At 48.8% G+C, this 21770-nt stretch overlaps 1 protein-coding gene across 3 annotated transcripts in view; it reads right to left on the reverse strand.

Annotated features, from left to right (window-relative positions):
- The window catches only part of LOC144945127 (ubiquitin carboxyl-terminal hydrolase 5-like), a 35848-nt gene extending 18655 nt beyond the window's left edge, over positions 1-17193 (reverse strand). For 2 of the 3 annotated variants that reach the window (XM_078873408.1, XM_078873407.1), the window contains exons 1-8: positions 12507-12669; positions 6241-6366; positions 4664-4730; positions 4241-4374; positions 3996-4141; positions 2191-2375; positions 1802-1896; positions 1505-1698 (exon numbers count right to left, since the gene is read on the reverse strand). In XM_078873408.1, coding sequence (XP_078729534.1) covers positions 1505-1698; positions 1802-1896; positions 2191-2375; positions 3996-4141; positions 4241-4374; positions 4664-4730; positions 6241-6366; positions 12507-12629 — 1070 coding nt within the window. In that variant the 5' untranslated portion in view covers positions 12630-12669. Of the gene's footprint in view, positions 1-1504; positions 1699-1801; positions 1897-2190; positions 2376-3995; positions 4142-4240; positions 4375-4663; positions 4731-6240; positions 6367-12506; positions 12670-16233; positions 16430-17087 lie in introns of those variants that run through there. The other variant, XM_078873409.1, reaches the window with a different exon arrangement.
- Positions 17194-21770: the final 4577 nt, after the last annotated feature.

The following is a 21770-nucleotide window of genomic DNA, read 5'->3' on the forward strand; positions in this document are numbered from 1 at the left end:
GGGGTGGAGTGTATGATGACACAAAATACCTCGGTAGGTGCTTAGTTCTGATGGGGCTGATGGAAACCCCCACCTCTTAGTAAAACGCTTCAGGTTCAGCAGCAATGACTAACTCCTTCCCTGAGTGAAAGGCAATTACCAGAACATCAGCATACCAACAGTGAGCCATCCCTTGACCACACCTGGGTATCGATCAGCCTCCCATTATAACTGGACCAGATGTAAATTTCTCCGGAACTGCCGTAGAAGGTTACTCAAACTACGTGGTCGAAAAGAAGAGTTAAATAATGTAGGAGCCAGAGGAAATCCCTGTCGCACCTCCAGGTGAACAGGGAATGGCTCTGACTCTCGGCCACGTAGAGTGCCCACCATCATGAAGTACTTGATGATTGTGAGCAGAGTCAGAGACTCAAAAACCATGAAAAACAACCAACCCAGAGCCCAGGCCTATTGACAAAATCATAGGCCTTGACCAGGTCAATAAAACAGACATGTAGGTCTTGTGATTCCCTACAACTATGCTGCAGCAGATGGACAGAGAATATGGCCTCTCCTCAGCGTGCATGGTAAGGCGATGTTAAATAATCCTTGCCAAGACCTTTCCCGGCACAATGAGGGAGATGCGCCTGTAGTTGCAGTCCCCCTTCTTTTTAAGGTACTCAAGAAGGGGGACCAGACAATTCACAACCCATCTACATACCTATACACAGACAGTAGTGACTATCCCACAAAGACCCCCCATGAAGCCTTAACAGACTGTTGGGGCAAGTGCTGCTAGCGAGCACCTATGAAGGCCGGCACGGTACATGAGGGGGTGGATGACCAGCACCATGCTCGACCGACCTTTGTCTCCCCATTGGAGCCTGTGATTCTATCCTGATCTTGACATCTCAACTGGCTCACAGATTTTTTTGTTGTTGATATTTTTAAAATGTAATTGTTACTACAAACCGTGATAATTGAATCGTGGGAGGAACAGGGTCAAAGCATGCGTCACTCTCATTGGCCGAGTGAATGATTGGGCGGGTACGTTTCTCGGCCAGCGCTGCGTGTTCTTACTTGCAAGCGCTTTTTATATCTTTGTATTTTATTAAAACTTTTTTTTAATGTCTACAAGACATAGAGCTACAATGAATCAGCGTTCTGCTAGGTCTGCCTGTATTCAACAAAGATCCCGCAAAGATGTTGGGGCAAGTGATGTTAGCGAGTCGCTTTGAAGGCCAACTCGACACATGAGGAGCTGGTGTGGTCGGGACCACACCCTGGCACTTTTGTCTCCCCAGTGCTGATATTTTACGCAATGCACCAAGTACAATTTTTTAAGGCTAAGTTGACCTAGGCAGAGGCCCAGGTCTGGTTCAGACATTCGCGACTGATGCTGGCCATGAGAGGGAATCGTACTCGGGTGACCAGGTTCATGTTGCAGTGCGCTAACCGCTGTGCCACTGCTCCACACACACACATGCAGGAACACAACTACGTGCATACCAACACGACTGCGTACTTGCTGCGGAAGTCAGGCACGCTGAAGAGCACTTGCATGACGGAGTTGAGGTAGCAGGAGTTCCCCAGGTTGGCCATCCCCGTGTAGCCCGGGCCATAGAGTGGCGTGAGCTGCGTCCCTGACTCCTGAAGCGCCTCCCACTCGCCCACGCGCTGATTTGCGTCGATCTCCAACTCCGTCATTGTCTTGTCCGTCTGCCAGTTGGGAGGGACATGGAGACATGGGACATGGTCACGCGCATGCGTGTGTATGCGTAATGAGAACACGTTTGTGTATGCACGTGTGTGTACCACACACCTTGTGCATCGCCATCATGTCGATGCCAAAATGCGCCAAGTGATCGGACAGACTCGGGTCGAGAACCATCTCATCCTCCGTGTACGAAAACACATCTGCGTGGGGTGACGGGGTCACAATGTGAGAGAGTTACACAATGACCGGAGTCAGGGCAATCGCAAGTACGGACCCTAGTCTCATACAGACTTCCCCTCCCATGTGGACAAGAGGTCAGTGCAAGGGATCTCAGGAGTTCTGTTAATTTTTTTTATCAATGAAGCCTCTGGCCGACCTTCACTTAGCAGGAGGTCGACCCATTTCCCCTCTGCTACCCCTGGGGTCCGGAACTCGCCGTGCGCTTGCCCGGTTTTGAGACATGCGCAGCTGGTGCTCTGGGGCTGGCCACTCACCGGCGCCGTCAGGTGTAACGGTGCCGAGCTTGACGGCGAGCGGGAAGCCAGTCTCGCGAAAGTGCTCCAGTGCGTGGCCATTGCCACCAGTGCCGTCGAAGTAGCGGCGCCCGCACAGCACCGTGCCGTCCGTCAGATTCGCCCACAGGTTCTCACGCATGTCGCAGCGCGAGCACTTCCACCCGCTGCCCGGACATGTGGAGAGAGAGGTTTGTTTCGCGCTTCATGAAATCGTTTGTCAATAAAACAATTTTAACGCTTTCTATACAAATTACGAGAAACTTGTCACATAGAAAAAGTGCATGCAGGCTGAAAACAAGTGAGTCTCGGGTGTGAGTGAGAGTGTGAGTTACGACTGATAATAATCAGCTTTCTCTTCATGGCGTGTTCACAGCTGCCAAAGGGGGCTCTGGACGAGTACAAGGGGCTGGCAATGCCTCCACCTTCAATTAAATTACCAAAATACGACAAAATAAAAGAACATAATATAATCTTGATAATTGGTTTTTTACCCTTCTATCTGGCAACAAAACTTCCAGATAGAAGGGTAAAAAAACCAATTATCATATTTTTACTGGCAAATGAGGTTCCCATAGTATAATATAATCTTGTGCGAAAGGCCTCAAAGGGACAGGCGGCTGTGACTTCTCCGGAAAAACCCCAATTGGTGGATCCAGGAGTTAAAATCCCTCCCCGCTGGGGTTTCTGCAGAACTAGGATACCACAGCGGGTGGCCACGTGGAATTATTTAACATTCAATGTAGAGGAGAGGCTATTATTCCTTTGTCATGAGCTGGACTGGTAACGTCTGGACTTCTGTGGAATACTGGAGGTCCAGTGGACTGGTTCTAGTTCCAGTAACTATGAGGGGTGGATAATCCTCTACTCAGAACAGAAAACTGTGATACAAAGGTATTCTGCATAAATGAATGAAGGAGGCGTGGGAGCAAGGCACGGAGGTGTGGGAAGCAGATAATCCCAGACTGTTGTGGGCATGCCTCCCTATGGTGGTGGCTTAAGTCTCCACCGAAGATGAATAGTAATGGAGGGATGCAAGCAAAGCTGACAAGTCAAATACCTAATATGACCTCCTCTACCAGGCAATACTTATCGGGCATTATTGTTCACAGTTATGCACTCCCTTCTCTATGGTTGCTAAAACGTGGAGCCCCTTAAAGGAATATCTGTCGGTTTCAAATATTCAGGCTGGCTGGCCTATGATCCATCCTCAGTTTAATCAGATTGGATTAGTGTGAGGAGCTCACAGATCTCTGAAAGATTGACACATTTCCATTGATGAACTTCTCCGCCAGGAAAGGAACAATTGGCTGGCTCCTGTAGCCCACATGCCCAGCCACCGCATACCCAAGCAGATTCTGTTTGGCCTGATCAAGGGGGCTAAATGGCACTGCATGGACAAGGTAACAGATGGGCTGATGCGGTACAGGATATGGAGCTGAGTGAACTTGCTGATGACTGGCACCAGCAGTGTTAAGATCAGCCTCTGTGGAGGAGGCTCGTGAAGGACGCTGCTAGGAAGTTGGAGCTATTTGCCCTTCAACAACAGCGGAGCGCAGAGGAGCGACGCTCACAACGACAAGAGCATTGGGCAGCTAAAACGCAGCAAGTTGGCACAGTAGGATGCACAGGTGCTCCATCTGCCAGTAATCCCAGTAAGTCAACCCTATGGCAGCTGGATCTGTCATCTCGCCTGGCACAAGAACTGTGTTGTGACGGCATCGGCACTTTGTGACCAATGGCGGCTGTTTTTGTTATTGTGCGAGGGTGCAAATGAGTAATCTTGCCTGGGAGGAATACGCACGCCGTTGTCGAGCTGCTGCAGGCCAAGCGCGTGGGGGGAGACGTTCCTCACCTCCCCGTCCCACGCCTCCACTTCCTGGCGACGCGACGCTGAGTCGGCCGCCAGCACCGCAGTGCATGCCTGGCTCACCTGGGGGCATGGTGCACGGGCAGCGGGCAGCGTGATGCGGTGTGACGTGGTGTGATTCGATGTGCTAAATGGTAAGGTGTGGTGCGGTGCGTCACGCACGCGCTCGCGGGCGATGGCCGGAAGCTGCTCGAGCTCGGGAAGACTCAGGCGCAGATACTCGGGGAACACCACAAGTGTCACGACCTCATCATACTCGGCCCGGTCAGCCTCCACCGAGAACCCGCCCTCCACTCCTACACGCCATCATTGACATCAACACCATCAACATGACCATCAGAAATATCATCATCAACAACACCACCACCACCACACCTGCCATCAGCACCACCAAGTGTGTGGGCGAGTTGCAGTGAGTGTGTGGGCGAGTTCTGAGTATAGTTGAGGGTGGGAAGGATGCAGTGAGTTAGGAGTGAGCAAGCGGTGAGTATGTGTTTGTGGTGATTAGTGATGGGTATGGTGGGGAGAAGTAAGTACTTGTGAGTAGTGGTTATTGTCTGTGTGTTGTGAGAAGTAGTGAGTTACCGATGGCGAGCCGCGTGGGTTTCTTGCGGGGCGGGTCCTCGTCTCGGGCTGCACTTTTATCCTCCTCCTGCCCATAGCACATGGGAGATGAGCATTCACCTCTCACCCACCCGCCTCTCACTCACTCACCTGCCTCTCACTCACCCACCTGCCTCTCCCTCATTCACCCACCCACCTCTCACCCACCCACCCACCCGCTTCTCACTCACTCACCCACCCACCCGCCTCTCACTCACTCACTCACTCACCCACCCACCCGCCTCTCACTCACTCACTCACCCACCCACCCGCCTCTCACTCACTCACTCACCCACCCACCTGCCTCTCACTCACTCACTCACCCACCCACCCGCCTCTCACTCACTCACTCACCCACCCACCCGCCTCTCACTCACTCACTCACCCACCCACCCGCCTCTCACTCACTCACTCACTCACCCACCCACCCCTCACTCACCCACCCACCCGCCTCTCACCCACCCACCCGCCTCTCACCCACCCACCCGCCTCTCACCCACCCACCCGCCTCTCACCCACCCACCCGCCTCTCACCCACCCACCCGCCTCTCACCCACCCACCCGCCTCTCACCCACCCACCCGCCTCTCACCCACCCACCCGCCTCTCACCCACCCACCCGCCTCTCACCCACCCACCCGCCTCTCACCCACCCACCCGCCTCTCACCCACCCACCCGCCTCTCACCCACCCACCCGCCTCTCACCCACCCACCCGCCTCTCACCCACCCACCCGCCTCTCACCCACCCACCCGCCTCTCACCCACCCACCCGCCTCTCACCCACCCACCCGCCTCTCACCCACCCACCCGCCTCTCACCCACCCACCCGCCTCTCACCCACCCACCCGCCTCTCACCCACCCACCCGCCTCTCACCCACCCACCCGCCTCTCACCCACCCGCCTCTCACCCACCCGCCTCTCACCCACCCGCCTCTCACCCACCCGCCTCTCACCCACCCGCCTCTCACCCACCCGCCTCTCACCCACCCGCCTCTCACCCACCCGCCTCTCACCCACCCGCCTCTCACCCACCCGCCTCTCACCCACCCACCTCTCACCCACCAGCCTCTCACTCACTCAAGTTTCTGTGCATGTACACGTGTGTTTGCCCATACCTGTTTGTTTGTACGAGTTTGTATACAAGATTGCCCTAAGAGTCTGGTGAAGGCTTAATGGGAAGTCTTTGTTTCTTGTGTGTGTAGACGAACACGTGTGTGAGCAGGCGTGTATGTATACGAGGGGAGAGATAGTGTAGCGGTTAGCGCAACGTGCCACGAACATGGCGACCCGAGTTCGATTCCCGCTCATGGCCAACACCAGTGATGATTATCTGAACCGATCCTAGGCCTCCCCTAGGTCGACTCAGCCTCAAATGAGTACCTGGTGCGGTGTATAGTAAACATCGCCACGAGTGAGACAAAGGCAGCCGGGCGTGGTGCTGGCCACCCACCCCCTCTTGTGCCGTTCTGGCATTAATAGGTGCTCACTAACAGCACTTGCGCCAACAGTCTGTGTAGGCTATACGTAGATATTTGTGCATGGTGTGTGTACACGTGCCTGCTTGCGCGTGCGTTGGATGTGTAGGTAAAGGCGCTGTCCCGTTCTGCGGAAGTGCCGCTCCACGTGCTCGCGGCCGAACCCCAAGAAGGAGTTGAGACACAAGTAGAGGCCACCCTCCATCTCCTACAGCATGGGGGAGGGGGGGCAGTCACACGACGTCATGGCAGGAGTCGTCAATGAAAGGAACATGATATAAAGTCGAGAAATCTCCCAGAAATTCCCAATAACTTCAACAGGGAATCCTGGATCTCCATTAAACGGAATAGGAAATCAAGTCGCTATTTTGACGACGGAATTGTACAGCACGCTTGAGAATCCTACAATCCACAAGGGGCCGTCCATAAATGACGTCACGCGATTTTGGACGATTTTTGCCTCCCCCCCTCCTTCGTCACACGGCGTCACAAAAAGTCAGACCCCCCTTCAAATATGACGTCACAAAGCTCTGCCCCCCCCCCCCCAAAAAAAAAAAATGCATTGTAGTGCGTATTTAATGTGGCGCTGCACTCTGATGTTGTAGGAGAAAACATTAAAAAGTCTATTTAATTAAGTAGAACGTGTTGTCTATATTTATTTAAAGTTGTGCATTTTGATGCGACATCACATTTCTCAAACCCCCCCCCCTCGTCACACATCGTCACAAATGTCTGACCCCCCCCCCCCCCCAGGTGCGTGACGTAATTTATGGACGGCCCCAAATGCCATCCACCTGGTTAGCAATCCTGATCCATGGGTCGTGGGGTAGTGGGGACTACTACTGGTCAACCATGTAATGTATGCTGATGTTCTACTGATTGCTGCTCACTCAGAGGAGTTAGAGGTGATGCTGCTGAACCTGGAGTGTGCCATTAAGAGGTGGGGTGTTACCATCAGCCCCATCATTTTAATGGGTGATCTCAATTGGAATTGGCTAAACCCGCCGGCCGTGGCCACAAATTTTACAGATGAATTTAACCTATTTCAATTAATAAATGTCCCCACAAGACCCAAACCTAAAAAACCCATGACAGTCATTTCTGCTTGACGTCCTATTAACAAATGCCCCTCACAATTTCGCGCTGACTGGTGTTCTGGGTAATAACCTTAGTGATCACTCCTTCATATTTGGGGTGAGATCATCAGCCAGACCCAAAGCCCCCCCTAAATTGGTTTTGAAGCACTCCATGAGACACTTCAGCTCTCAGGCATTTATTAATGATGTGCTTCACTCGGATATTGACAAGGCCTGTGATATCCTAAACCTGACTACGACTTGGGAGACTTTCAGGTACACGTTTCTCCAAATTCTTAACAAACATGCTCCGTTGATTAGATTTAAAACTAAAGGCAACCGTCCACCATGGTTTGATCCCTTGATTACTAAGCTTATAAAAACTAGGGACAAGGCTTGGGCATGTGCTCAGAAAAGTAATTTGGTCCATGACTGGCTAGAATACAGGATTTTAAGGAATAGATGCGTCAAAAAAATACGGCATGCAAAAAATGCATACTTTTCCTCCACTCTCCTGGAATCACATGGAAATGCCAGGATCTTCTGGAAAACAATCAAAAGTATCGAAAAGGCATCTAACACATATAATCTGCCCGTTGAGCTTAACCGAAATGGGGAATATTTTTCACAGCCCCAAAAAATAGTTGACAATTTTAACCTTCATTTTTCTGAAGCTGGTGACCTTTTTGATAATGTATTGGGAGTCACCCCTGCGCATGCAAATTCCTACACCCCTGTTCAAACATTAAACGAATTTAGTTTCCAGCCAATCCACGAAAGTAATGTTCTGAAACAACTGTCCTACCTCAAAGGGTCCTCCTCTACCTGAGCAGATAATATTCCTATCTTTGCTCTGCTAACTGTTGGTCACCTAATATACAAACCTATAGCCCATATTTTCAACCTGTCCATCAAAGAAGCATCAATACCTCTAGAATGGAAACATTCATATGTTCGTCCACTTCACAAAGGGGGCCCTAAAGATGATCCAAATAACTACCGACCTATCTCAATTTTGTCCCCATTGATGAAAATTTTAGAAAAAATATTGAACTACCAAATTAGCAGTTTCCTGTCCGACAACAATCTATTACATCGAAAACAATCTGGGTTCCGAAAAAAATACAGCACCACATCTGCTGCATTAGACTCTCTGAATCACATTTACAGTAGCCTTGATAATAATCAGTACTGCGCCAGTCTTTTTCTTGACTTGTCCAAAGCCTTTGATACAGTCGACCACAACACCCTGTTTAGTAAACTAAGTTGCCTCCGTTTCTCCAAACACGCAGTAGAATGGTTAAATAAGTATAACCCGTAAAAACAAAGTTTTTCACTATAAATCCTTTATATGCGTGGCAGCGAATTTAATATAAAGGATTTAAAAATATATTCGCCTGTGGAGGACGCGGGGATCGATCCCGCGACCTTTGGCATGGGAAGCGAGGGCGCTACCAACTGCGCTACTCCGCCATGGCCTGTGGAGGGGTTACGCTCTGGGCTCTTATACTGTGACGTTCAGCCAAAGCCAAGAATGAGTTCTATTTGAATACATGTAAAATAAAAAAATTTTGCCTAAAAAGTGTAAAATTTTGGGAATTTTTTTTCACGAACATTGTCTGTCACAACGAGTCTGTGTGGAAAATGTCAGCTCGATTGGATCACGGGAAGTGGGTTAAAAAACGACCGAAAGATTTGCACGGTCGTAAGCAAGCACGCAATCAAGCAAGCACGCAAGCAAGCAAGCATGCGAACTTAATATAAAGGATTTAAAAATTACCTCTCTTTTCGCACCCAAACTGTACTCACAGATGGTTGGAGGTCAAACAGTGTTAAGATAACAAAAGGGGTTCCACAGGGTTCAATCCTCGGCCCCCTCCTGTTCTCTCTTTACGTCAATGAATTGGGCACTGACCTGGATCATTCCAAGGTGAATCTTTTTGCAGATGACACGATACTGATTACTGCTGGCCGCTCTCCGGATGACGTGATTGCTAAGCTCTTGGGTGATTTCAACAAACTACAACATCAGCTAGTTGCTCTTAAACTAGTCCTGAATACCTCCAAAACCAAGGTGCTATGCTTCTCACCAGGACTAAAGCAGGAAGTTATTTTTCCCCAATTACATTCCTTAAATAATTATCAAATAGAGTAAGTCAAGATCTATAAGTATATTGGGGTCATTCTTGATTCAAAACTGAAATTTGAAGATCACATTGATTATATTGGTAAAAAGACAAAAATAAAAATGGGTTTTCTGTATCGACACAAGCACTGCTTTCCCCCTATGTTCCGTTTGGAATTGATAAAAGCTACCATACTGCCTCTACTTGATTACTGTGACATCGTGAATAAATCAGCCCCAAGTACTGTACTGAAGAAGCTTGACTCAATGTATCACTCGGCCTTAAGATTTGCATTGAACTGCCCATATAGGACTCACCACTGTGATCTCTACATTGGGTCAAACTTAACATCTCTCAATGTTCGACGACTTGTGCATCAGATCTTATTTATTCATGATGTATTTACAAAAAAATCCGCAGATTACCTGCTGGATCTCCTCTCTGTTTCAAAGAACAAATTTGACCTAAGGTCTTCGCTCATTTACCAGCTTCACATTCCCTATTGCCGTACAAATACTGGAAGGGCCTTTGCTATTGATGCCCAAAGGGTCTGGAATGCTATTGCCAATATACTGCAACTGGAATCACTACCTATGAGATCTTCACTCAAAACTGCTCTAGAGGAGTTGTACACCCCTAGCTGCCACTTCAATTTAGTGGCCTAAAATACAATGTTTCGCTCCGGATGATCGCTGCAAAGTATGACCTGTTTTGATTTAGTGTGCTGATCTTAAAGGTGCATTGAAAAATGTTGATACTTCCGACTGATGCTCCTACTGTTGTGGAGTGACTCATGCAGCCAGCTATGGCTGCAGAGTTTGGTAGTACAGTACATGTTGTTTATGTCGTTTATTGTGAAAATTCGGTCAGTTCCTATGACCACTGTTTCATTGCTTTAAGGACTTTATTTTGGTGATTTTCGATAAGTTTTTTGGTTTGGCCATGTTTGTTTGTTGTAGTACAGAGTTAGACTGATGGCCTTAATCTAAGTTGTCTTGTGGTTGTTGTTGTTTGACTTGCATCCCACTGGGATTTTTGCACATTTTTGTGTACGGTGCTTTTTCTGCAATATTTTACTGTCTTTTCTTGGATTTTCTGTTTGCACTCAGTCACATATTCACTTTAAGATGTTTTTTGTTCATGTTTTTGTTTTTTGTTTGTTGCGGTTGCACCCGATTCAAGAGCCGGATGGCTTACAGGGCTATACCTAATAAATGAACTTGAACCAAAACCAAGTACCTGCCTGGGTATTTTTTGCCATCAAACACTCCACCCCATCAACTCCCCATTGGTGATGGAGCAGTTGTGGAATGCAGAGTATTCCATACCTGGGCAGCATGGTTATGACCAGCTCTGGTTCGAGCAGAGGTCTCACTCCGAATCAGTCAGGTGGCATCATCTTTCCATTGGCTGTGTAACACCGTGTGAAAGCCACCTGGCCTGTCGCTCCACAAGGAGCTTCGGGTCTTCTCGGCCAGAGTCATGCCCTCCCTATTCTATACTTGTGAAACGTGGACCCCCCTAATAGAACATCTTCGCCAGTTAAAAACATTCAGGCTGGCCTGCCTACGATCCCTCCTGGGTTTTACCAGGCTAAATTGTGAGCTCACAAATCCTTGAAAGATCTGGACACATTCCCATCGGTGAGCTCCTCCGGCAGGCAAGGCTGCGCAGCGTTGGCCAGGTCATGTAACCTGCATGCCCAACTACTGCACGCCCAAAAAGCTTCGGTTTGGCCAGATAGAGGGGGTTAAACGGGCGTGTCACAGGCTGCAGAAGAGATGGATTGATGTGGTATGGGAGGATGTGGAGCCGAGTGGACTTGCTGAAGACTGGTACCAGCGGTGATAAGATCAGCCTCTATAGAGAAGGCTCGTGAGGGACGCTCCTGGTCAGTTGGAGGCAATCGCCGTCCAACAAACTAAGGGCTGAGGAGCGACGCTCACAACGAGCAGAGCGCCGGGCAGCTAAAATGGAACACGTTGGCACAGTAAGGAGCACAGCTTGTGCATCTGCTAGTCATGTCAGTCAGTCAGCCCATGACTTCCCGTCAGAGAGCCTTCTACACTTCGCATGGCTTCAAAGTGCACCTGGCCTGGCACAGGTGACGTCACCGTCAATTTGTGGCAAATGGCGGGTATAGTTGGTATTAATGTTATGCAACATCGAGTTACTTCACTGCATACTCCCACCCATCGCTCCCCGTCTCCCTTCGTCTCTAGTATCACTCCAACTCCCTCTTTTTTCTCCATCCCATCTCCCCCATGTCTCTTCCACCAAATTCTCCCGTTTCTCTCCCATAAGTCTTCCATTTACAGGGAGAAAGAAGACTCGCTTATATCTTTGTGACGATGTTGATCGCTTTGATGAGACGGGACTTTTGCTCAATAATTACGGCGACATCCATCACTCCCTCCTCACCCCAGCGTCACTCCCTCCTCACCCTGCGTCACTCCCTCCTCGCCCTGCGTCACTCCCTCCTCGCCCTGCGTCACTCCCTCCTCGCCCTGCGTCACTCCCTCCTCGCCCTGCGTCACTCCCTCCTCGCCCTGCGTCACTCCCTCCTCGCCCTGCGTCACTCCCTCCTCACCCTGCGTCACTCCCTCTTCACCCCAGCGTCACTCCCTCCTCACCCTGACGTCACTCCCTCCTCGCCCTGCGTCACTCCCTCCTCGCCCTGCGTCACTCCCTCTTCACCCCAGCGTCACTCCCTCCTCACCCTGACGTCACTCCCTCTTCACCCCAGCGTCACTCCCTCCTCACCCTGACGTCACTCCCTCATCACCCTGCGTCACTCCCTCCTCACCCTGCGTCACTCCCTCCGACCACACCTCACTCCCCCCACGCGTCACTCCCCCCAACCACGACGCGGTCGCCACTCACGGGACGAGGCGACTCGTGATGTCGATGATGATAGTGGCTGTGGTGGTGATGTTGACAAGGTGATGATACCCCGATTATGCTGACACATTTACGAGGCGAATGAGGGTTTCCTCGGATGGATATGACCACATTCACCACACAGCTCAAAGCGGCTTGATGAAGGCGACGACGACTGAAGGGAGGACGCGGTGACAATGGTGAAAGATGGGAGCAGCGCGCGGCTTCTCGCTCTCCGCGCCCTCTCCTCCCCCGCCGCCACTCACGGGGCTATGGAAGGAGTAGACGCACTCGTCCTTGTAGACGCGGTCCCCGGGCCGCGGGACGCGCACCGACGCCACCGCCGCTGCCACCAACTCCACCACGCGAGGGGGCGACGCCGCCGCCATCGCCGCTACTGCTGCCGCTCACAGGGAACCGGATCCTCGTGAATGAGGATCCGGTTCCATATATGAGCTGGGATCCGGATCCCCCCCATCCCCCCCACCCCCGCTGCGTCGCCTCGCGCCACGAGAGCCAGAATTGCCACCGAGGCATTCGATCCGTGAACAAATCTCTGCTGATCCAAGTGCCTCGGAATACCAAGGGCACGAGTCTGCCGATAGGCGGTGACGTAGTCTGTAATCAGCCCAGACTGAGAGATGCGGTGGTCTCACAGGAGCACACGTGGGGGATGACGGCGACGCACGCTTGGGAAGGCAGCAGCCAGAACCGGCGTTAACCACCGCCCAAACCTCAGTGGCCCTTGTGACGGAGGTGTCTCATCCACATCCACTCACGCGGTCTCTGCGGTTCTCAAGATACAGAGGCCAAACTGTGCCGCAAAATACAATTATCACCAAAAAAACAACTATTTCCTCATCCTTAATGGCAAGATGTATACAGGCAGTACTCGACGAATGACTTACTAACCATCTTCCATTAATTATATATATATTTTTGTAAACATTGACTTAAAACGCGAATTTGCACTTGCCAACACCAGTGACAATTATCTGGATCGGTCCTCTGCCTCTTCCTAGGTCGATTCAGCCTCAAATGAGTACCTGGTGTGGTGCGTAAACATCGCCACAATTGCGGCGGGGGCGTGGTGCTGGCCACCCACACCCTCCACGTGCGCCGTGCCGGCCTGCACGTGTGCTCGCGAACAGCACTTGCCCCAGGAGTCTTTTAAGGCGACACCGGGGATCGTCTTTTGTGTGTGTGCGTATCCAGGTGTTTGTGCAATTGTGGTGACTAATTTCACCCCTTCCGACAAACGAGCCAACATCATGATGGGTTCAAGGTAAGTGAAAATGTACAGAATTTGTTCTACTTGTTACTTTATTTTACGTTTGATTTAATACGAGCTTTACTAGCCGGCTTCGCCCGGGACTTGGATTCTCGTCTTGAATTAATACGCAGCCTACGCGGAGGGTGGGGGTGCGCATATGTGACGTCACCGCTCACTTGCCGTGCAAAATATATGCATTATTGCGCCCCCCCCCCCCAAATACAAAAGTCTATTTTTATACTTTTGAAATTGTGTACAGTCTGGAAGCTACCCACCTGCCAAATTTCAAGTTTCTTGCAAATTTACAATGTTTCTTACTTATGAGTTTAACAATGCTTCCCTTTTTGTTGAACCGTAACACATTTCATAACACTGACCGTATAGGCATTTAAATAGAGGACTTATGAACGGGTCCCAGGAACTAATTATGATCGTAAATCGAGGATTTCCCGATATTTTTATTTCGTCACTTGCTTACAGTTTTCTTAATTTTGCACTCCTATAGTGTTTTTATATTGTTTGTTGTTTTAACTTGCTCACCCGCCCCGACTGGACATCTGTAAAAAAAACAGCATCATAGTTCATTGGATTATTCCAATCTTGATTTAAAGCTCTCGTGACTGCAGGAATTCATACTCTTTGGTTCTTTCAGAAAAGTCACGTATATAGAAAAATAACTAATAGATCACGACGTTTCCATCGCAACACAAGCAATCGTCTTCAGGTGAAAAAATACAGCAGGCGGACTGCTGAGGCAGGAAGAAATGTAACGTGAGAGCTACTGCAGACAAAGGTTATATAGGTTTGAGGTGGGTACAACCCAAGGGTAACTGGGCAGGGCTGGAGATGGCATTTGCAAGTAAATGTAAGATCGCAGAGCGAGGCATACTGTACCTCGGCAAATCCGAGGGAGGGGAGGGGCTGTCGTAACGGGCGAGAGGGTGGGGGTGAAATTCAGAGAGCAGTCCGCCTGACGTATTTTTTCACCTGAAGACAATTGCGTGTGTTGCAATCTAAACGTCGTGATCTATTAGTTATTTTTCTATCTACGTGACTTTACCGAAATAACCAAAGAGTATGGATTATTCCAGTCTAAATAAAGATCCTGATTCTATATCAGGGCCACAAAGAAAACACGAAAAGAGCATTGTCTCACAACGTCCACGCGGTTTTATGGCACCATCCAAGCCAGTCCACAGAGTTTCCGCTCTCGGTCCTTGTGGTTCCTTGTTCTGAAGAACACGAGTTTCCAGGGCACAGCTCATGCAGAAGAGGCCCTGGGTTCACGACAAACTCCACGCTGGAGCGAGGGCAAGGAACGCACCTTGTTACCAGCACATACATTTATGCAGTAGCTAAGAGCGCCTGACAACCTGAATCACCCATGAATATTCCCGGCCTGGCGTCTACCGTTATACCGAACATGTAGGCATGTAAGCAAGCGTTGAGTCACTTTCTATTTATATTACTGGGATTCCCTGCTTCTGATCCCACGAGACCACTGTTGCAAGGCAAGCTCAGATAAACGGATAATTAATCCGAGATCCACCCTGTTCCTCTGGTTCAAGGTCAGTTGAGTTCAACTTGAAATCATGGGGGCTCTCGAAGCATTGTCCTCTGTTACTCCCTTACCACTCACTTACCAGGATCACTGTCACTCTGACTCCCTATTTGTATCTGTCCCCGTGTGTCTCTATGTCTCTCTCTCTGTGCGTCTCATGGTCTATCTGTATCACTCTGTCTTTGTCTATACCAAGGGGGGACACATCCCCCACAATATTCAAATATGCTCAAAATGTCCCCCCCAATATATTACTATAAAATAGATTTATGTTTATATGATTGTGGTTATGGTTGTACTTTATTAATCCCTAATATCTGCCATTACATACACTGAAACAATAAAAGGTAAAAAGGGGAAAAACAGCAATGTAATACAATACACTATTACACATTATTGTAAAAAATAAATTAAAAGTCCATCCTATGTGTTCGTTAATTTTTTTTATATTTTAGACAGGAAATTCGTTTTCAAATTTAGATATTTTTTTCTGGGGGGGACCCCCAGACCCCCTGGAAGATTTGGTCCCCCCCAATGTTGACTCCATCGCTACGGCCTTGGTCTATACGGTGCTGTACATCACAATGTATGTCACACTGTCTATCTGTGTTTGTCTCACTCTGTCTCTAAGTATCTCTATTTTTCAGTATCTCCCTGTGTCTCTGTACGTATCCGCCTGTCTCACTCTAACTTTGTATCTGTCTCAATGTGTCTTTCACTTTTTCTATTTCTCTGGTTGTCGGTGAAGTTCGGTTACTCACTACACTGGTGAGGATTCCAACTATATTTGTACTCAGGTTCTTCCAGCCGGGGAGCAACCCGCACCGCCCCTGGCCTGGGGAGTCGCCCCAGCCCCGTGCCTCTTAGCATCTTCCCTGCCCCCCCCATCTTAACGCGCCAGGTCCCGCCAGACTCTCCGCCCTTCCCCGGGCTGGGTGGAAGGGGAGGTTCGAGGGCAGCGGCCGCTCGTGCTATATTGGAATGTTTGGTCAACCCCGTGATTGTTTATGTGGGAGGAAACCGGAAACCCCGGAGAAACCCCAGGCGTGCGAGGGGTAACACTCAATCCCTGTGCAGACAGAGATGAACCCATCTCAACCTGGCTACGAGCCGGTTGATGGCAGCTCATGTGTAGGGAGTGCGTGTGTGATCCACCAACCCCCAGTGCTGGGTTGTAGACGCGCGATTGCGATTCCTGGCATCCGCGGTCACACGTGGAGGCGGTGCCTCCATCGGATGCCTCAGCGGCACGGGATGTCGCATCGTCTCCGGCGGCCGTATATCGCTACTCCCATGGTTACTGTTCCCGTCAACTTCACTCGTCGATTCCTCCACCCGTGTTGAGGTCTCGGTCTCTACCACATACAGTTTCATCTCATCCACACTGCAGCATCCACTCACCACACTGCAGATCACCACTTCATGTGCATGTCTGCTTGCTCACCCGCACTGCTCTACGTTGGAATTCCCTCTGTTCACCGCCCGTTTCCCAAGCTCAGACAATGACGGTTCTCAACACGGGAAACGCGTTACACACTCTATGTTACAACTTTGACGGTGTTGTTTGTTGCTGACCTTCGACGTTCTCATTTTGGGGCCTCTGCTTATCAATTGAGTCCAAACAAAATCGGGGCCAACATCGATTATTTCTCATTCATCGATCCCAACTCTCTCTACTCCACTCTCTATGGGTGCCTCTTTGATGAACGATCTCCTCGACCCCACATTCACCGCCCATGTGGGTGGGGGGCTCCCAAGTGCTACAGGGGCAGGGTCCCTGCAGGGCAGCTCACCAGCACGGCTCCAAGCCTGACTGCTGATGAGAAACTGATTGTCGAAACCAGGCCAGAGTCTTGGTTGCGCTGAACCAACGCCGCTGCCAAGATTAGGCGCTCGCAGGAGGAGGCCGTGCGTGGCCGAGGTTGCAAAACAAATCTTTAAAATGTTCCACGTGGCTGTGGACTCGCAGGGAACCTGCGTCAACGCCACGAATCGATGCATTTAATGACTTACTAATTGGCTGTGTCGGGTGGTGGCGGGTTTAACGCCGCAACATTTAGATTTACGCGAGCTAACCCCCCGCCCCTCTATGATGGATCATATTTGTCACGAACGCGTTAAACCCATCATCATTGCCTGACACGAGGATCCGGATCCTGACCGCCACGCAATTGGGATCCGGTTCCCCCCACTGCGCAAACGCCCGGTTCTGCCGCTGCAGCGGGAATCGGCGTCCCCGGGACTATTTTTTTTTACCTCATCGCGGAGGCCGTCTCACTGCCGCCGCCTCTCACACGCGCAGCGTCACAAAACCGCTTCACCGCCCCTACCCCGCCCTCCCACAACTTCCCGTGGTTAATCCGTTGCCGCCTCCTGCGCCATAAACGAGTGACGAAAGCTTCCGGCCGCCATGTTGCTACGGGAAACAATGAGCGTGACGTCTCGCGCGGCCCATGGCTCTGGGCAAGATGGCCGCCAGAAACTACCGTCAAGGTGACGTCATAACGATTGGGCGAATGGAGGAGGCCAAGCGACGCAGCAATCGCGCTCTTTGCTTGCGAAACTCAGCCCCCCCCCCCAAAGGAGGAACGTTCGCACTCCGGTCAACGTTTTGAGCAATGGCCCTTTCATAGCAGATTCTACGTCTGATGGTCATGCGTTCAGGTGCAATGTCGAGGTCTGCTGGCCACGACGAGAGGGTTTCAGGAGAGACGCTTCGTGTCCTGCCTGATGTTCTGCGTTGAAGGAGCGCAGACTGCAGTGGTTTATTATATACTAGCGGAAGTACCCGGCTTTGCCCGGGTGAAAAATATATTTCTTAAAAAAATTACATATATATACACAGATACTAAGGTATTGTCAAAGCCCGGTGGGCTGTTTGTACATTTCTTCACCAACAAATATATGAGAGGCTTTCACAAGTCCAAAAAATTGTAGAAAGTGTGGGGTAAATAGTTGATGTCAAAAGGTTTCCGAAAATTGTGGTCACCCCCCCCCCCCTCAAAAAATATCTTTACCCCTCGTAGGTATATATACCTACACACCTTACATACAACAGAGGAAGTGGTATCTATTGACTCTGTAGTAGTATCTACTGACTACCGTAGTATTCATAATCAACGATTTTTGGGTTTAGATCGCGTTATTTATAAATGTGTCGTAACCCTCCACCACCCGACACGGCCAATCAGTAAAAATGTGTCACGTTGACAAAAGACAAATAGTTCACTGCTTTAGCTTACCGGTGTGTTGCAGCCACAACATTTACAATTTGAGTACGACGTTTCACTGGTAATTGCATCCAGCATCATCGGGCAATTCGCCAGAATGGTGAGGCTCTGCTGTGTCTCCCGTTCTTATATAGAGCAGCAGCAGGGTGACGTCATCATTAACTCATCAGGTGCAAAGATTCAAGGGGGGAGTGATTGTAATTATATACTAGATTAGTAATCAGGCTATTGTTACGATGCGAGTTGTAGATTAGTAATCATTTGGAATGTGTTTTATTGTGATTATGCTACATTAGTAATCAGTTAGTGGTTGTTTCCCTTATAAGGAATTGTAATGTATCTTATTTAATAATACGCTTCCAGGCCGCACTAAGCCTGTAGCTGTCTGAGCGATTAAAGTTATTTCTGTTTCTCTCAATTTCAATCGATTCTCTAATTAGTCTTTGCCAGTAGTAACTAGTTTTACACAACACTTCCACGTTGTCAAAATCAATTGAGTGTCCCTGTTGGCATGCATGTTCTGCTACTGCCGACAGTTGTGTTTGTGATAGTTTATTATTTCTCTGGTGTTCTTTTAGTCTTACACTAACGTTACGCCCTGTCTGTCCAATATAGCATCTGCCACATATACAATTAATCCGATATACACCTTCTGTTGATAATTTAGGTAATTCGTCTTTAGTGCACGTTACTAGTTGTTGAATTTTGTGTACTGTACCAAATCTTACTGTAATGTTTTGCTTTTGCAAAACACAGGCTAATTTGTCAGTTACTCCTGAGATAAATGGTATTTTTATTGTTTTAATAATCTGATCGCTTTCAGCAGTGTTGCTTTGCGATCGTGATTTGGCTTTTAGTGCTCTGTTAATTTGAGCATTATTGTAGCCATTCTGTCTTAGTGCTTCTTTAACATGTTTAATCTCTCTCACTAGACTTTCACCATCTACATGTTAAAGAAGCACTAAGACAGAATGGCTACAATAATGCTCAAATTAACAGAGCACTAAAAGCCAAATCACGATCGCAAAGCAACACTGCTGAAAGCGATCAGATTATTAAAACAATAAAAATACCATTTATCTCAGGAGTAACTGACAAATTAGCCCGTGTTTTGCAAAAGAAAAACATTACAGTAAGATTTGGTACAGTACACAAAATTCAACAACTAGTAACGTGCACTAAAGACGAATTACCTAAATTATCAACAGAAGGTGTATATCGGATTAATTGTGTATGTGGCAGATGCTATATTGGACAGACAGGGCGTAACGTTAGTGTAAGACTAAAAGAACACCAGAGAAATATTAAACTATCACAAACACAACTGTCGGCAGTAGCAGAACATGCATGCCAACAGGGACACTTAATTGATTTTGACAACGTGGAAGTGTTGTGTAAAACTAGTTACTACTGGCAAAGACTAATTAGAGAATCGATTGAAATTGAGAGAAACAGAAATAACTTTAATCGCTCAGACAGCTACAGGCTTAGTGCGGCCTGGAAGCGTATTATTAAATAAGATACATTACAATTCCTTATAAGGGAAACAACCACTAACTGATTACTAATGTAGCATAATCACAATAAAACACATTCCAAATGATTACTAATCTACAACTCGCATCGTAACAATAGCCTGATTACTAATCTAGTATATAATTACAATCACTCCCCCCTTGAATCTTTGCACCTGATGAGTTAATGAGTTAATGATGACGTCACCCTGCTGCTGCTCTATATAAGAACGGGAGACACAGCAGAGCCTCACCATTCTGGCGAATTGCCAGATGATGCTAGATGCAATTACCAGCGAAACGTCGTACTCAAATTGTAAATGTTGTAGCTTCAACACACCGGTGGGCTAAAGCAGTGAACTATTTGTCTTTTGTCAACGTGACACATTTTTACTGATTGGCCGTGTCGGGTGGTGGAGGGTTACGACACATTTATAAATAACGCGATCTAAACCCAAAAATCGTTGATTATGAATAACATTGGTCGCGAAAGCCTACGTGTTAAACTGCACCGTAGTATCTACTGAGCCAGTAGTAGCTACTGACTGTAGTAGTATTTAGTGACTGTAATAACTACTGACCATAGTAGTATTTACTGGGCCTACAGTAGTATCTACCGACTATATACTCGTAACGACTAACTGTATAGTATCTGCTGACTCTATAGTAGTATCCACTGACTATAGTAGTAACTACAAAATCTATAGCAGTATCTACTCACTCTATAATAGTATCTACTGACTAGTAGCTACTCACCGTGGTAGTATGTACTGACTGTATAGTAGTATGTACTGACTGTATAGTAGTATATACTGACTGTAGCAGTATTGACTGACTGTAGTGGTATATACTGACTGTTTTAGTATCTACTAACTCTATATAGCAGTATCTACCAACTCGATAGCAGTATCTACTATCACTACAGCAGTGTATACCGACTGAGGTGGTACCTGCTATCACTACAGCAGTGCATACTGACTGGTGGTACCTGCTATGATTACAGCAGTGCATACTGCTGTGTTGGTACCTGCTATGATTACAGCAGTGCATATTGTGTTGGTACCTGTTATGATGACAGCAGTGGATATTGTGGTGGAACCTGCTATGATTACAGCAGTGCATACTGACTGGTGGTACCTGCTATGATTACAGCAGTGCATACTGCTGTGTTGGTACCTGTTATGATTACGGCAGTGCATCTTGTGGTGGAACCTGCTATGATTACAGCAGTGCATACTGCTGTGGTGGTATCTGCTATGATGAGAGGAGTACATATTGTGGTGGTGGTACCTGCTATGATTACAGCAGTGCATACTGACTGGTGGTACCTGCTATGACGACAGCAGTACATACTGTGGTGGTACCTGCGATGATGACATCACTACATACTGTGGTGGTGGTGGTACCTGCTCTGATGAGAGCAGTACATACTGTGGTGGTGGTACCTGCTATGATTACAGCAGTGCATATTGACTGTACTCACCACTCACCCTCACCATTCACCCTCACAACTCACCACTCACCAATCTCCCTCACCACTCACCCTCACCACTCACCACTCACCAATCACCACTCACCAATCACCACTCACCCTCACCACTAACCCTCACCACTAACCCTAACAACTCACCCTAACCACTCACCCTCACCACTCCCCACTCTCCCTCACCACTCACTCTCACCATTCAACTTACCATTCAGCCTCACCACTCACCCTCGCCACTCACCGTCACAACCACCACTCACGCTCACCCTCACTACTCACCACTCATCCTCACCAATCACCACTGACCAATCACCACTCACCCTCACCACTCTCCACTAACCCTCACTACTCAACCTCACCACTCACCCTCACCACTCACCCTCACAACTAACCACTCTCTCACCCCTCACCCTCACCACTCATCACTCACCACTCACACTCACGCTCACCACTCACCCTCACCACT

The sequence above is a fragment of the Lampetra fluviatilis genome, chromosome 36, assembly GCF_964198595.1.
Source record: "Lampetra fluviatilis chromosome 36, kcLamFluv1.1, whole genome shotgun sequence".
Classification (NCBI taxonomy): Eukaryota; Metazoa; Chordata; class Hyperoartia; order Petromyzontiformes; family Petromyzontidae; genus Lampetra; species Lampetra fluviatilis.